We start from the raw sequence: 12,447 nt of genomic DNA, 5'->3' as shown, positions 1-12,447 counted from the left end.
TTTCTAGACAGGAAACCTACCAACTTTGGGGAGAAAAATAATATAATCAACGTTTTTTTTTGGGGGGGGGCCACACCCGGCGGTGCTCAGGGGTTACTCCTGGCTGTCTGCTCAGAAATAGCTCCTGGCAGGCACAGGGGACCACATGGGACACCGGGATTCGAACCAACCACCTTTGGTCCTGGATCGGCTGCTTGCAAGGCAAACACCGCTGTGCTATCTCTCCAGGCCCTAATCAACGTTTTTTTTAATAAAGAAACTCGGTGCTAAAGAGACAGTGCTGTGGGTAAGGTGTTTGCTATGCTTACAGACAAAATGGGTTTTGTCAGCACCACATACGGTCTTCTGAGCCCACCAGGAGAAATCCCTGAGCACATAGTCAGGACTAAGTCCTGAGAGGGAGAGAGGGAAGAAGGGGAGGAAAAAGGGAGGAAGGAAGGAAACTGAAACCCAACTACAAACATGTTTGTAATCATGGTGCTCAGGGGTTACTCCTGGTTCTGCACTCAAAAATCACCCCTGGCAGGCTGGGGACCATATGGGATGCCGGGAATCAAATCATTCCCCTCCAAGGTCAGCCACATGCAAGGCAAATGCCCTACCGCTGTGCTATCTCTCTGGCCCCAAATGCTAAGTCTTGTCGCTTTTTTAAGTTTTGGTTTTTTGGGTCCCACTTAGTGGTTCTCAGGGATCATTCCTGGTGGGGCATGGCTAACTCCTGGCTCAAATGCTCAGGAGGCTATACAGGATGCCTGAATTAACTAGATTGGCAACATGCAAGGTAAGTGCCTTCCCAGTTGAACTATTGCTCCGGCTTCCCCAGGCTAGTTCATTATTTTTGTATACCAGGAATCCAGAAAATGACAGAATTCAAAAACATTCTAACACCTGGCAATGTCACTTTACACACAAAGAGAGAAGAGACAGAATCTCAGTTTCAAGTTGGCTAGGCCACATGCCATGCCCACAGTACTGTCTCTTTAGCCCTGGTGTGACCCAAAAAACATAAAAAAATATGGGGCCGGATAGAGAGCACAGCAGTAAGGCGTTTGCCTTAGACGCAGAAGGACTCTGGTTCGAATCCCGGCATCCCATATGGTCCCCCGAGCCTGCCAGGAGAGATTTCTGAGCATACAGCCAGGGGTAACCCCTGAGAGCTGCCGGGTGTGACCCAAAAAACAAAAACAAACAAACAAAAACGAAGGAAGGAAGGAAGGAAGGAAGGAAGGAAGGAAGGAAGGAAGGAAGGAAGGAAGGAAGGAAGGAAGGTAGGTTGGTTAAAATGGATTATGATTTAACTGAGTATACAAAGATTTCTAAACAGAAAACCAACTAATTCTAGGGGGGAAATTATATAACATATATATATATATATATATATAATATATATATAAAGACAGTACTCTGGGTAAGGTGCTCGCCACGGTTGAGAACAAAATGGGTTCAACCCCCCAGCACCACATATGGTTTCCTGAGCACACCAGGAGAAACCCCTGAGCACAGAATCAGGAATACCCGTATTTTCCGGCGTATAAAACGACCCTTCAACCCATGAAAAACTTCCTAAAAGTCTTAAAAGTTACTTCTTAAAAGTAAGAGGGGTGCGGATCACTCGTCCCTGAAGCTGGAACAAGTTTCAGCATGCTGTATACCAGCATATGACTCCCGACTTTTAGGAAGTTTTTCATGGGTTGAAGGGTCATCTTATACCGGAAAATATAGTAAGTCCTGAAAGGAAGGGAGGGAGGGAGGAAGGAAGGAAACTAAAACCCAACTACAAACATGTTTGTAATAATGGTACTTAAAGATACTAGTTTAAAAAAAAAAAAAAAGGAAGACAAAACAAAGACCACAAATGGGAACGGCAATGATAGCACAATGGGTAGAACTTTTGCCCTGCTTGGTTTGCTTTGCTTGCTGTTGACCCCGATTCGATTTCCAGCATCCCATATGGTCCCCGAGCCCATTAGGTGTGATTTCTAAGCGCAGAGCCAGGAAACCCCCGAACAGGATGTGGCCCAAAAACAAAGACCTCACACACACTTGTGGCTCAGTGTTGAAGCTTAAGCCTTTTATTTTTTTGGGGGGGGGGGGTGTTAGAGAGTGCCACACTCGGTGACTCTCAGGGGTTACTTCTGGCTCTGCGCTCAGAAATTGCTTCTGGCTTGGGGGACCATATGGGGGAGCACCGCGGGATGGAACCATGTCCTAAGCTAGCACCAACAAGTCAGACGCCTTATGGCATGCGCCACCGCTCCAGCCTGAAGCTAAAAGCTTTTTGTAACTGCGGCCCTGGATTATGACCCTAGTACTAACAAAATTAAGTTTTGTTGGTGTTTTTTGGGCCACACCCAGCGGTGCTCAGGCATTACTCTTGGTTCAAGAATCACTCCTCAGGCTCTGAAGACCCTATGGGATGCCAAGATCAAACCGGGTTGGCTGGTGTGGCCCCAAAACCACATAAACAAAATCCAGAAATTCAGGGCCTCCTGTGCCCACCCCTTCTCTTCTGGTTTCAAACCTGTCTTTGCTCCCGCAGCCAAAACTCAGGGAAGGTGCCAAACCTGCTCTGGGATGGCGGGTCCAATCTGGTCCGGTTCGGTGCGCAGCACGAACGGACAGTGAAGGGCAGCGCAGATTGGCCCGTCCAAGCCCATTTAGGACTTTCTAGAGCCTGCACCTGCTTTTGATTGGTCGCAACCGCCCCATTGGCTGCCACCCACAGGTGTGGACCCTCAATCCCCTCCACGCACCTTACCAAGGACCTGCAAATGTGCGTTCGGTGGGTCACTGTGTTCATCATGGCATATTCCTATGTGAGCCATTGGTGGTGCACACACCAGCCCAGGGGGACCCCCAGGAACCGCATCTTCTACTCCCTCGAAGGGAGGGCCTGGAGCTGGGGGTGAAACTGTTCCCCGTACCCCTCCCACCCCGTCCATGTCAGCAAGTCAGTGGAGGAGGGTGGGAGAGAAGCAAGTGAGAGCCACAAGTTTTGGGGTGCAAGTGAGTGTTGGAAATTAGGGGCTGCAGCAGGAAGGTTCCACCCAGGGTCACAGGGCTGCTGTCCTCCAGCCCCCTCTTCCTCTTCCTGCTCATTGTATGCCCTCCCTCTAAGGCAGGAGTCCTCAAACTTTTTAAACAGGGGGCCAGTTCACTGTCCCTCAGACCATTGGAGGGTCTGACTATAGTAAAAACAAAACTTATGAACGAATTCTTATGCACACTTCATAGATCTTATTTTGCAATGAAGAAACAAAACAGATACAAATACAATATGTGGCCTGCGGGCCATAGTTTGAGGACCACTGCTCTAAGGTATAAACTTAGGGTGGGTCCTAAAAATGCTTTCCTAGGGTGACCCCCCCCCATGTATCTAGTCACTACATCCACCAGGAAGATTCTTATTTTTATTTTTTTTAAAGTCCGTCAAATTGAGCAGTGAGGGGGGTTATATACCAACTTTTGTGATACTAATGTTAATAAGTTCTGATAAACCACTGCCATCGGACCAGCCGATTCTTTTTATTTTTATATATTTATTCATTTTTGCAGTTGAGTCTCAACCCACAGAGCTCAGGGGTGCTCAGAGAAGACTCCTGACTCTGTACCCCCATCAAGCCTGCCTGGGCTCAAGGAACCCTATGGGGAACCCAGGATGAAATCTGGTTGGCTGAGTACAAGGCAGACACCTACCCAGTCCCATCCCCACCCCAACCCTGAGAGGAACTTTTCATTCTAATTCACTTTTTTTTTTTTTTGACACACCCAGTGGTGCTCAGGGGTTACTCCCGCTGGGGGTGAGGAGGCGCTCTGGGGGCCATTTGAAATGCTGAAAATTGAACCCACCCAGGTCAACCTCGTGAAAGCAAGTATCCACCCTTCTATAATCATTCTGGGCCCTGGGGTGATTTTTTTTTTTTTTTTTTGTAAAAGACTGGCTAATTGTGTTAATCTACGGCTTGAGATTTACCCATCACAGCCTTTCATTAACTAATGGCCCTCACCTTGGACTCTGGTCAGCAGACTAGAGCAGGATCCAGAACATTCCTGCTTCAAACCCCCGGCCCCCTCCTTAACTTTTTTTTACCACACCCTCTAACACTTAGTGCTCACTCCTAATTCTGTGCTCAGGGGTCACACCTGGTGGTACTCCTAGGAACACAGGTGAAACAGGGGATCAAAGACAAGCACCCTCCAACTAGACTGTTGATCTGCCCTCCCCCCCAATTCTTACGTATTATCTTTGCTGTCTCCAGTGAGGCCCTACGGAGTTTTCAAGACCCTATGGGGTTCTTTGCACTCTGCTGGGGCACAGGGTGAAGCCAGCTTTGTCCATTGAACCCCATTTAAAAGGGCTGGGGTTGGGGCCAGAGAGATAGCACATTTTGGGCATTTACCTTGCATGCCACCAACCAGGGGTAGACATGGGTTTGATTCCCAGCGTCCCATATGGTCCCCAAGACTGCCAGGGATGATTTCTGAGCACAGAGCCAGGAGTAACCCTTGAGTACTGTCAGGTATGGTCCAAAAAAACAAAACAACAAAACAAAATGGGGCTGGGGACAAACCTGTGCCAGGGAAGACCCTACCACTACCCTGGCATTAATTTATTCCAAAGAGTGTTTTCTTAACATCTATTCAATTCAGCAACAACCTGCTTGCAGGGCAGGACGCTCTGCATCTAATGATGAGGTGAATACCAGAGGATGCCCCACATCACCCTGACTTCGATGAAGGAAATGCACAGAAACCAGAATTTTTAACTACAGAAACCTGACACCAACAACAGCTAATGTGCGAAAAAATTTCACCAGGACCACAGAGAAATGACTCAGGGGTTGGAATCTAGTATGACTGGAACCTAGAGTCAGTCTTATGCCAGAAAACTTCAGGGATAAGGTCTCCTTGTATTTAGGCCAAGGTTTTTTTTTTCTTCCCATTTCCCCAGATTTTGCTGGGCCTATGCAAACAAAAATTGCCACTCTCACACCGTTATTACTATATCTTTTTAACCCGTATCCTTTTTATTTTTTAAATAAAGGGCTTACTAAACTTTTTTGCTAGTGCTTTAATGAATTCATTGTGATTCAATCATTTTCAAAAAATATACTTGCTACTGAACTTCTCTTTCCTTTCTCTTCCATCTCTTTAGTTTTGCTCTCAATTTTCTATTTTTTTTAATCATGTTGCGTTTGGTCTTCCTAAAACAAATGTATGCTGATCAGTTATGTCAATTATGCAATACATTTTTTAAATAAATTAAAAATGAAAAAAAGAAAAAGCATAAAACAAGGATGAAATAAAATGTTCATGAACAAATAATAAAAAAAAATGTTGAAAAAAATGGGGGCTGGGGAAATAGCCGAGCTCTACTCCTGAGCAATTGGCTGGGCTTAACTCAGCCCTTTGGTGTAAATTTAACAGACCAGCTTCTGAGTGAGGTTGGCAGGCAGGAGAGGCAATGTGTCCAGCTGACTCGAGTTTAAGCCCTGGTACCTCTCAATTTACAGGTGTGAGCCCTGAGCACAGAGCCAGGAATTTATTTATTTATTTATTTTGGTTTTGGGGTCACACCCAGCAGCACTCAGGGGTTGCTCCTGGCAGGCTCCCGGGACCATATGGGATCCTGGGATTTGAACCACCATCCTGCACGCAAGGCAAATGCCTTACCTCCATGCTATCTCTCCGGCCCCAGAGCCAGGAATTTTCCCTGAGCACAGAACCAGGAGTGAACCTGAGCACTGCCGGGGATAGCCCAAATGTCCCCAGAGAAATCCTAAACCCAGAATGTTCTGTGTGACTGAGTTTCAGGCCACATTGTCCTTCATCAGGAATTAATCCTGATGATGCACCCCCCGTTGGCCCTTCACCTCAGGAGGTGGGGGAGGAAAGGGGTGGGGAAGACCCTCGGGCTGCAGCACGGGGTTGGGCTGTGTGTCTGATGAAGAGGAAGGTGTTTCTCATTGAAAGGAGGGGTATAAATTGAGTTGCGGGGAAGAGGGGTGGGTGCGGACAAGCCTCAGATCTATCTCGTCTTGCCGTGAGTATGGAGGGGCCGCGCTTCACCCCAGAGCTGCTCTTGGGAAGGGCTGGGATCCTGCCCCTTTGCCCTGTCTTCCGGGGTTCAACTCCTCTTTCTTCCCGTGACTTTGGGTTTGCCCTTGGCTTGGGGTGTGGTTCCTTGGTTACTTTTACCCACAGCTGGGGAGGGACATTTGCCCCCTAACTCGCTCAGAATCTGCAAAACCCCTGCCTTTGTCCTGGCCTCATCTCTAACTTTCTTTTTTCTTGAATTTCAGGATCCAGTTTTCATCAGTCGGTGATATCCAGAGTTTCTCTGCTGTTGCAGGTTAGTCTATGGTAGTGGGTAGTTAATCTTGTGTGTGGGCCGCCCAGCTCCCTGCTGCCTGTATGCATTCGTGTAAGACCACACATGAGGGAGTGAAATCATGGTTCTGCACACACCTCTGACACGTATCTGCAGAGTGAGGCTCCCTCCTGTCCCAGGTTGACAAGGATGGATGCACCCACAAAGCTTATCCTGGTTTTCCAAACCTTTGGAAGGGCAGGACACTTTTTCCACTCTATTTCCCATGCAGAGGGGCCTATTCTGAGAAGTAGGATTAACTGAGAACAGTGGAGGCTGCTTTTTGCTGAGCAAATGCTTGGAAAAGCTTCAGCGGTCAAGAATCTTCAGGAGGGACCCTGGGCCAGAATAATAGCACTGAGGGAAGGAAGAGTGTTTGTCGTGCACTCGGCCAATCCCGATCTGATCCCTGGCATTCCATATGCTCCTCTGAGCCCTACTAGGATTGAGTCCTGAGCACAGGTGTGGCCCAAAACCAAAATAATCAGGAGGGGGAAGCTCTGTCTCTGTACTTGGTTAGTTAATTCTATGGAGCTAATCCTTTTGATTTTAGTTTATTTGTTTTTTTTGTGTTTTTTTGGGGGGGTCACACTGGAGATACTTAGGCGTTACTCCTGGCTCTGCACTCAGGAACTACTCCTGGCGAGCTTGGGGGAACCATGAGATGCTGGGGAATGAACCAGGTTATTGCAAGGTAAATTTCTTACCCACTGCTATCACTTGGCCCCAGGAAAATGGTCTGGGGACAGACGAGATGGTTACCTTTGTCCCAACTCCTTATAACCCCTACTGACTGGGTTAGGTGGTAAAATGGTAAAATGGGCACCTGTGGGATACTCTCTCCCCCTTCTCTCCTCCTCCACATTTGCTTTGTGCTTACATGCTGCCAGTATTTGATCAGTATTGTTTTGGGGCCATACCAGCAGTGTTCAGGGTTGATTCCTAGTAGGACTTAAGTACCTGAGCGGGTGAGCCGTGATTATCTGACTTGCTCTCTAGTCCCAAGAGGTAAGAAACTCCTAAAACTCACTAGCATCCTCAGGAAAATGGGAAGGACAAATGTGTGATTCAACTCCATAGAAAGCCAATATATTGGAAAATGATGTTTGGGAGGCTGGAAGGTATGTGCTCTGAGTTCAATTCTTGGCATCCTGTGTGCTTTCATCTGCTGGACTTGGTCAAAAAAAAAGTATGTTGCTAGAGCAACAGTATCCCTGGGAAGGCGCTTGCCTAACAGGAGACTGAGCTAGGTTTGGGCCCGAACCCCACCAGAGGAGTCATAACTGAAAGAGCGAGCCAGGTGTAAGTCCTGAACATTGCTGGGGGGGGGGGGTGGAAACAGCTGCTTTTAGCAACATGAAAATCCAATTCCACCGGTTCCCAATTTCCCAATTAATATTGTTTTGCCTTTTTTTTTTTTTTTGCTTTTAGGCGTACCTGGTTACTCCCAGTGCTCAGTGAACCATGGGATGCTACAAACACAACTTCCAGGAATGAACAGCCTTGATGGGTGATGTTTATTTTGTGGGGTGGGAGAGAGTGCACATGTGGCAGTGCTCAGGGCTGACTATGTGTTGAGGGAACCATAGAGGCTTCTGGAACTCAAAACCCAGGTCTGGTACCAGCAAAAACCTTTAACCTTAATCTCTCCTGCAAAATTTGCCTTTCTTTAACCTTTTTCTGCTTTTGGGCCATACCCAGAGGTGAGACAGTTTAGGATCAAACCCAGGTTGGCCAGCAATGCCCTGCTATTGCTCCAGCCCCTTGGGGTGTTCCTCTGCTCCCTAATTTCTTAAGCTTAATAAATGCCCCACTCCTAAAGGAAGCACCCCCCCCCTTTGGTGTCCCGTGATTGAGCTTAGGACACACACCTGGAAACTCAAGTGAATTAGCTCTGAGGGGCTCAATGGGTCTGAACAAAGGAAAAGGTGTGTCAGGGCCAAACTACCACACCACTGGTGTGGCCCAAAAGCAGAAAAAAATGAGGGAACAAAAAAGGCAAATTTTGCAGGAGAGTGGGGAGAGAAGGGTTAAAGATTCTTGCTGGCACCAGACCTGGGTTCGGGCACCAGACCTGGGTTCGAGCCCCAGCATCCCCTATGGTTTCCTGAGCATAATTAAGAGTCAGCTCTGAGTGTGCACTGACACTCCCACCCCACTTCCAAAATCAACCACCCAAACCTAGTTAAGTCGTTAAGTCACCAAGGCTTTTCATTCCTGGAAGTTCAGGGTCTGGAGAATAGTGACCCCGCTTCTGTGTTCGAAACCACTTATCTCAGCACCCAGGAGCCCCAAGTAGTCTGGAACCTCTCAAGGTCACTTAGGCTGACCTTCACCCCAACTGGCTTTTTTTTTTTTGGATTTTTGGGTCACACCCGGTGATCAGGGGTTACTCCTGGCTATGAGCTCAAAAAATCCCTCTTGGCTTGAGGGACCATATGGGACTCCAGGGATAAAACCACGGTCCATCCTAGGTTTACAAATGCAAGGCAGACGCCCTATTGCTTGCGCCACTGCTCCAGCTCCCCCGACTGGCCATTTACACCTAATCCAGGGCCAGAGAGTGTGCAGCAAGGAAAGAGGGAGAGAGGGAGGCAGAGGGGGTCGACCAAGCTCAATCTCCGGCATCTCACAAGGTCCCCTGAGCTCCAGCAGGAGAGGTTCCTGAAGGCAGAGCGAGAAGTAACCCCTGAGTATCTCCAGGTGTGGCCTCCCTCACCAAACAAAAAAACCAAATTGTATTCATTTTGGTCCTCAGGGCGAATCACAATCGCTGATTCCTCCCCTCCGTGGTGTGGAGGTGAAAAGTCTGTGCCATTCCCCTCAGTTCCCTGTGTTTCCTCCTCAGACCGACCATGGACAAGAGCGTGCCAGACACGGACAAATGCCCCGTCTGCAAGAACCAGCTCACGAACCCGGTGGCCCTGCCCTGTGGCTGCACCTTGTGCACCCAGTGTCTGCAGCACCCCGAAAGTGCAGGAAAGACGGTGGTGTGTCCCCAGTGCTCCCTGCCCTTTGAACAAGATGAGATCAGGTTCAGCGCTGAGAGGGCCTTTCTGGTCCTGAAGATCAGAGAGCTGGAGACTGCTCTGAGCAGCATCATGAAGAACCCCAACATGAAGAAGCTGGCAGGTGAGGTGCCTCAGAGCCCCCAGGCACAGAGGATGGTGGATAAGTCCTTGGAAGAAGGGGGTGGTGGCTTCCTCTAGAAACAGTGTTCTCACCCCAAGAAGGGCTTGGAACCAGCTGGACATCTGCTCTTTGGGGTTTTGTTTGGTCTGTTTTTTTTGTTTGTTTTTTGGGGGGGTTGAGGGGTATTTTTTGTTTGGGGGGGGGTCATAGGCTTGGCAGGCTTGGGACCATAAGAGATGTCAGGGAGGGACCAGAGAGATAGCATGGAGGCAAGGTGTTTGCCTTTCATGCAGGAGGATGTTGGTTCGAAACCCGGCATCCCACATGGCCCCCTGTGCCTGCCAGGGGCGATTTCTGAGCATAGAGCAAATACCCTCCCCACTGCTATTGTTCCAGCTGCTGGGTTTTTGTTTTCTTGGGGGGGGGCCACACCCAGCGTTGCTCAGGGATTACTCCTGACTGAGCATTCAGAAATTATTTCCCAACTGAACTCTCCCTAGGGGGATGCTAGGATCAAACCCAAGTTGGCTGTGTGCAAGGAAACGCCCTCTCCACTGTGCTATGCCAGCTCATGGTTTCTTTTTTTTTTTTTTGGGGGGGGGGGGCCATACCCGGCGTTGCTCAGGGGTTACTCCTGGCTGTCTGCTCAGAAATAGCTCCTGGCAGGCACAGGGGACCATATGGGACACCAACCACCTTTGGTCCTGGATCAGCTGTTTGCAAGGCTGTGCTATCTCTCCCGGGCCCATGGTTTCTTTTTCATTGTTGCTTTTTTGTTGGCTTGAAGGGGCCACACCCATCCGGTTCTGCACTCAGCCGATTACTCCTGGTTCTGCACTCAGAAATTCCTGATGGGTTCAGGGACTCTAGGGGATGCCAAGGATCAAACCCGGGTTGGCCTTGTGCAAGACAAATGCTCTCTCCACCATGCTGTTGCTCCTTTCGCAGTGTTCTTGCACTTTATGGAGTCTAGTCAAAGGAGCAGTGGTTCCCAGGGGTCCCCCAAAAGAGGAATGGTCAATGGTGGGGACAAAGAGGGGATGCATCCACCCAACCCTCACCGGCCTGTTCCTTCCCCAGTGCCCCTCACCCTGGACGAGGACACGGCCCACAACCTGCTGTCAGTCTCAGAGGACCGGAAGATCGTCCGCTACAGCTTGATGACGCAGAACCGGAACCCACATGCCGGGCGCTTCGTGGAGGCCCTGTGCGTGCTGGGCACCCCGGCCTTCACCTCGGGCCGCCACTACTGGGAGGTGGAAGTGGGCATCGAGGGCGACTGGGACCTGGGCGTGTGCCAGGACTCAGTGGAGCGTCATCAGACGGTCCGTCTGGCCCCACACCTGGGCTTCTGGGGCATCGGCCTGCGAAAGGGGCGCTATTTGGCCCACACGGAGCCCCCCAAGGAGCTGCGCGTGAAGCCGGGTCTACGGCGCCTGGGCATCTACCTGGATGTGCCCTTCCAGAGCGTGTCCTTCCTGGATGCCACCGACGAGGACCACATCTTCACCTTCACCAAGATCTCCACGATCGAGAAGCTCCGTGCCTTCTTCCTCTTGCCCGGCGAGGGTCCCCAGAGCAGCCTGAGGATCTGCCCCGTGGGCAGATCTGAGCCTGCCCCGGAGACCATGACCGAAACCGGGTGTGCATGTGGCCATGGAAATGGGGGTGAGCAGCAGCGGCCACCACCCTCTGTTCCTGCCTCCCCTGCTTCCAAATAATGGTCTGAAGCTCTGTCTTCCACAACCACCCCCAGCTCCTTTCCTTTGGGCCCCCTTCACACAGTTCACCCCAACTCTCAGCTCACCCCCCAAACCTTCACTTTTCTGTATTCTGTTAGGTGAGCTGCTGAGTTCGACTTCACATTAAATTGTGCATATGACGATGGATTTGTTTATTTTCTTGATGAGATGGGAATAAGAGAATGCAGATGCAGGACTTGGAAATGGTGCAAGGGGGGGAGGCATTTGGCTTGCACAGGCCTGACCCCGGTTCCAGCCTGGATATCCCTAGAGGGGCCCTCCCAAGTTCTGTAAGTAAGCCTCACACTGCCAGGTGTGACCCAGAAGCAAAGTAAATTGTGTTGTGATGGGACACCTCAAAGTGGAACTTCAGTAGTTTCAGGGCACAGTGGGGTCCATATTTTTGGAGAAGTGAGTTCATTGAGGTAAAATCCTGCCTCGGAACTTAGAGGGGGATCCCCTCCAGTACACAAACTTGCAGGGAACCTGGACCCATTACACACATCCCATTATTGGGATGATGGGGTCACACTCATGGTTTTAGGGGAGGCTCCCAAGGAAGCTGGGGGGGGGGGGACTGAGCTGTGCGAAGTCAAGCCCGGGCTGGAGAGATAGCACAGCAGCGTTTGCCTTGCAAGCAGCCGATCCAGGACCAAAGGTGGTTGGTTCGAATCCCGCTGTCCCATATGGTCCCCCGTGCCTGCTATTTCTGAGCAGAGAGCCAGGAGTAACCCCTGAGCACCGCTGGGTGTGGCCCAAAAACCAAAAAAAGTCAAGCCCACAGCTCCTACACTCTTCCCAATCATCACCCACAGATTGCCACAAAACACTTAGGTCTTTGGGGAGGTCAACACCCTGCAGCACTCAGGAGTTACTCCTGGCTCTGTGCTCAGAAATTACCACGTGAGCTCAGGGGACCCTATGGGATGCTGGGGATCAAATCAAGATCAGCCGCATGCAAGATAAACACCCTCCATGATGTACTATCACTCTGGCCCCTGGGTCTGGTTTTAGGGGTCACAGCTGGTAGTGTTCAGTACTGACTCCTGGCTCTGCTCAGAGCCTGAGTCCTAGTGAGACTCGGACCCTTTGCCGTGCCCAGCATGAAACTAGAGTCAAAGGAATTTTGCTTTTTTTTTAGGGGGGCCACATTCCGGTCCTACAGAGGGACCCTAGAGTTCCTCAGGTTCAGAGAACTGTGGG

General features: G+C 50.0%; 1 protein-coding gene across 1 annotated transcript; it reads left to right on the top strand.

The window, feature by feature from the left end:
* The first annotated feature begins 2,574 nt into the window (after window positions 1–2,574).
* LOC126028536 (ret finger protein-like 3) lies at window positions 2,575–11,223 on the top strand. Its single transcript, XM_049787496.1, has 4 exons — window positions 2,575–2,621; window positions 2,726–2,782; window positions 9,219–9,502; window positions 10,583–11,223. Exons 1-4 carry the CDS (start codon window positions 2,575–2,577, stop codon window positions 11,221–11,223), a joined length of 1,029 nt encoding a protein of 342 aa, XP_049643453.1.
* The last annotated feature ends 1,224 nt before the right edge of the window (window positions 11,224–12,447 follow it).

The sequence above is a fragment of the Suncus etruscus genome, chromosome 14, assembly GCF_024139225.1.
Source record: "Suncus etruscus isolate mSunEtr1 chromosome 14, mSunEtr1.pri.cur, whole genome shotgun sequence".
NCBI lineage: Eukaryota > Metazoa > Chordata > Mammalia > Eulipotyphla > Soricidae > Suncus > Suncus etruscus.
The sequence above is the reverse complement of the archived record's forward strand: the minus strand, read 5'-3'. Positions and strand labels throughout refer to the sequence as shown.